General features: G+C 51.2%; 1 protein-coding gene across 1 annotated transcript; it reads right to left on the reverse strand.

The window, feature by feature from the left end:
• Positions 1–1,664: 1,664 nt before the first annotated feature.
• On the reverse strand, positions 1,665–4,470 carry LOC119347666 (probable aldehyde oxidase 2). Its single transcript, XM_037616247.1, has 4 exons — positions 4,318–4,470; positions 3,990–4,199; positions 3,669–3,887; positions 1,665–3,508 (listed from the first exon to the last, which is right to left on the reverse strand). Exons 1-4 carry the CDS (start codon positions 4,384–4,386, stop codon positions 1,955–1,957), a joined length of 2,052 nt encoding a protein of 683 aa, XP_037472144.1. The 5' UTR covers positions 4,387–4,470; the 3' UTR covers positions 1,665–1,954.
• Positions 4,471–4,476: the final 6 nt, after the last annotated feature.

Genomic DNA, 4,476 nt, shown 5'->3' on the forward strand with positions numbered 1-4,476 from the left:
CAGATCGTGACCATGAACGGTTTATTTTGACCCAGATCATATGCAAGATTTGAATAATCCAAGGACATCTACCCGGAGTTCATGAGGAATTGGGGATTACCAGTCAACTGCGTTTCAAAATACTAAAGTCCCACGGACTCCCAGAGACGCCCATCCTTGATCCGCCACTTGCCCGCTAGTCGTGGAGCTGTCCTCTGCCATATGCAGCATCTGCTGTCCTGCTTCCACCATTCATATGTATTATGCGAGCAGAAAGCCATTTGAGAGTCTGAGAAGCATGAGGCAGAAGGAATGGAGGGAAGGGCAAACAGGAATACAAGAGAGCGTGGAAGCCAACGGTGGGAGGCTTGGAGCTAGATGCATGACGGACTCGAGCTTTGAAGATGAACAGAGGAAGAGGATGAAGAGGGATTTGGTGATCAGCTGTGCGGTGCGACTAGCGCTTTATGTGAGAAAAAAAGGAAAGTCTGCAAAAGAAAAAGGGGAAGATGAAAAAATTATTTCATCTTACTAGACACCGGAGTTAGGTGATTTGATTAGTTAATAGTTAGTGATGGAAAAAAAGAGGAGTAATAGTCGGAAGTAGAGAGTGAACTGGGCATGGAGAAGGAGCATACACGGAGCATAAGAGTGGGGAAGAAGGGATCTGTGTCTTACTAAAAAAATGGAGAGGGATCCATGTGTGGGCGAGTGCTCAGCTGGGTGCGTGTCTCCTATTTTAGAGAGAGATCTTTGCAGGGCATTCAAAGGATGTTTTGGTCTCTGCTCGGCCAAACCTCACCGTAATGCCAAAACATCCTGGTAGTTTTCAATTTCACCGGCACACACGTTTAACTGGGAGATCTCTCGAGTGCAAACTCAACTGGACGTATAATCAGGACGGGAGGCTTTCAGAGGCTTACAACAGACAGTTCCATTTAAGCACATGTTACAGAAAATAGGACAAACACAAATATGTTTATGACATTAATTCTAAGAAGTGATCTAGAATATATATCATCATAATTTTTTTACACATATATGTTGTTTTAGTAAAAATCATGTGTAGTGAACTGTCTACACATAACACCATAGGTATCGCCATTTGCGTCGAATAGCCGACACCCATTACCGACACCATCTTCTCGTGGCGCAGTGGTCAGGCACAAACCCACCTCGCTCCACAAACTTGCACAAATCACCAATGAACGATAATCCTGATTAATTTCGCCGTGATCAGGTCCCATATCTCGAACCAGTAGCCCGAAGAGCTTTTTTCTCATTCCAACCATCGCTTTTTCATCAGCGACCCATGTAACGTGACCCAGTTTCTCGACCTGGCCAACACTGATGCATGACAACTGATGTTTTCTCCTGTTGCAACGCACGGGCTCTTTTGTTATAATAAATAGAAGTAATAACATTAAGTGTTATGACCTGTGTGGTACCTAGAACCAGCAAAGTGTTGATGCACATACAACTCTCACTAAATTTGAATACAGGTCAATTTTTCTACCGTTGCAACCATGGGCCTATTTGTCACCATTGCATTTTGATCAATTCTCTCAAATATTGCCCCCATCCAGGATTAAAAGGCGCATGAGCCAATTTTCTGGAACCAAGGCATGACGCAGTTTTTGACAGAATTTCTATCCCATTGCAACGCACGGGCCATTTTCCTAGTATTTGTAAAAGGAGCATAATATTGGTGCTATTTATCATCCCCATTTATTCTGGAAACAAAAATGAATCTCTGATTTGTGAATACATACAACCAAGTCGATTATTTGTTCTTCTTATTACATCATCATCATTTGTCTTGAAAAAACACCTTGACTGGCTTTACAACATTTCGTATCTACTTGAAACGACCAGCATGCAGGAACATCCATCCTTCAGAACGCCTCCGATTGAACCAGCCACGTCGATAACTTTATTATGTATCTCTTTCATTTATACTATACACAGAGCATCATCACGAGGCCTTGGACAGTAGGGTGTGGAGGTGCCTCTCGACAACGTCGAGGCCGCAGAGCTCCTTGACGTCGGCCATGGTGGCCGGCACGTCCATCTGGAACGTCAGCGGCGACTCGGCCGAGAACTCCCTCCTGGCCGCCCTGATGGCCTCCCGCATCGCGCAGTGCACCGACGCCGCCATCAGCAGCGGCGGCTCGCCAGAGGCCTTGGAGGACAGCACCCGCCTCTTCTCGCGCGCGCTGTTGATGAACTCCACGTTGAGCTGCCTCGGGATGGTGTCCACCGTCGGGATCTTGTACGTCCACGTGCCGTCGTTGATCACCAGCCCGTCGGAGTTGCTCGCGTACTCCTCGCTGGTGAAAAACCCCACGCCTTGCACGAACGCGCCCTCCACCTGGCCGAGGTCCACCGCCGGGTTCAGGCTGTGCCCGCAATCGTACAACAGGTCGCTCCTCAGGATCGTCGTCGCTCCGGTCAGCACGTCGATCTCCACCTCGCTCACTCCGGCACCGTAGTTGAGGTATTTCACGAAGGCCGGGTCGGGCGTCCAGTAGGCGTGCGCTGACAGGTTCACGCTCTCCATCGTCGCCTGGGCGATCAGGGCGCTCCATGGCGCCGGCGCGCCGGAGTTGGCCTCGATGCTCTCCTTGATGGGCTTGAGCCGCTCGACAAGTGCGGCGCATGACTCCAGGACCGCCTGGCAGCTCACCTCGGAGGTGGTGCTCCCGCCCGTGAAGCCGCCCTGGACCATGCTCAGCGAGTCGGCCTGGATCACGCGCACCTTGTCCAGGAGGACCCCGTCGGCGTCCAGCTCCGCCAGCCCGAATGCCGTCATCTGCTTCACCTTGGTGTACAGCCCCTGCCCGATCTCCACGCCGCCGACCTCCACGACGATGGAACCGTCGTTCAGGATCGACACCTTCCCGGGCGACGGCCGGAGCGTCACCTGGAACGTGATTGGCACGCACGAGATGCCGCGCTTCTTCCACTTGCTCCCGCCGTTGAACCGCTCCACCTCCGCTGCCCTGCTCCGGTACTCCGGCGACGTGGTAAGCTTGTCAAACAAGTCGACGAGGCTGTACGTGGCGGCATCCCCCGCGGCCTTCCCGTAGAACGCCGTGAGACTGTCGAAGCTGTGGAGGTTCTTCCTCCGGACAGCATTGGTGTCGGCGGCGAGCACGGACGCCACATGCTCGATGATGGCCTCCGCTATGAAGGAGCCCTGTACTTCGCCGGGCCCTCGCATCGCCGACCTGGACGACACGTTGGTCTTGCACAACTTCACATCGAAGGCCAGGGCGCCCCAGTTGTACTTCTTCAGGGAGCTGAAGATGAACCCCGGGAGCATCGGGCTCACGTCGGGGGATATACCGGCGTTGATCCCTAGGTCAACGTGCAGCGCCGTGAGCGTGCCGTCCGACTTGAAGCCGACGGAGTACTTCACCTTCATCGGGTGCCGCCCTCCCGCCATGATCATGTCCGTCTTCAGGTCAAGGTACATCCGGACAGGGCGCCGCAGCTTGAACGCTGCAAGTGCACAGGCACATGCCACCTGAGGAACACAAACAATTATTCCTCTTCCAAGATCAGAAGCTGAAAGAATGTTCGGCACTCTTTCGTGCAGATTGTTGGACGAGGTATGGTTGCATGCATCATCCTCATGCAGAGGGGGTCATCCTCCTTTTCTAAAAAAAAATTGTCTGGGGACTTACAGGGCATCCTTTTTGTGCCTTCCCACCAAAGCCGCCACCAACTCTTCTTGTGATGACACGAACATTGTGGTACGGAACGCCGAGGAGGTCCGCGATGACATTCTGTGTGATTTCCGGAGTCTGCGTTGACGAGTAGACCGTGATACAGTTATCTTCGTCCGGGATGGCCAGGGCGGTGTTGGTCTCCATGTAGAAGTAGTACTGGGATTCAAGTTTCACCTGTGGTACATCAACAAACAAGATACTAGGTTTGAGCACAAATTTGGCCTTGTCCGAAACTAAGAATTAATGTAACATCCTCCTAGATTTTAGTATTTTTACCTCTCCTGATAAGATCTTGTGATCAGCTTCAGACATCCCTTTGTCAAAGTCCCCAACTGGCTGAGGAGCCAAATATGGGGGAGTATGGAAGTAGCTGTTATGTTTAATGGCATCCTCTATTGTCAGAATCGGCGGCTCAAGATTCTCGGTGCTGTACTCGATCACAGCTTGCTTCGCCGCCATATAGGCGTACTTCTGCGTTTCAGCAATCTGAAGAACATCAAAGCCACAAAATTGCACCATAAGTTCTCGGTGAACAAACACTACTACTGCACTGCTGGTTGTTCATTTTTGTCAAATTCAGTTCAAGTCGTTAAGAAGCAAGTACCACAATGCCAACTGTTTGACCAGCAAATTCTGAAACCGGATCTCCAAAAAGCGCTTCGTCTCCGAGCATCGGGTAGCTGGTTCCGATATTCTTTCCGCCGACAGGAATGTCCTTTGCGGAGATAACCGTGATGACCTTTTGTGCAGCCAAAGATGGTTT

This window comes from Triticum dicoccoides, unplaced genomic scaffold, assembly GCF_002162155.2.
Source record: "Triticum dicoccoides isolate Atlit2015 ecotype Zavitan unplaced genomic scaffold, WEW_v2.0 scaffold72792, whole genome shotgun sequence".
Lineage (NCBI taxonomy): Eukaryota > Viridiplantae > Streptophyta > Magnoliopsida > Poales > Poaceae > Triticum > Triticum dicoccoides.

Excerpts from the sequence above, each read along its gene's own strand:
- LOC119347666 (XM_037616247.1), bottom strand. The coding sequence starts at position 4,386 with ATGCTCGGAGACGAAGCGCTTTTTGGAGATCCGGTTTCAGAATTTGCT. Across the intron at positions 4,200-4,317 it reads GTCAAACAGTTGGCATTGTG|ATTGCTGAAACGCAGAAGTA; the intron begins GTACTTGCTTCT and ends GATGTTCTTCAG. Across the intron at positions 3,888-3,989 it reads ACAAGATCTTATCAGGAGAG|GTGAAACTTGAATCCCAGTA; the intron begins GTAAAAATACTA and ends GATGTACCACAG.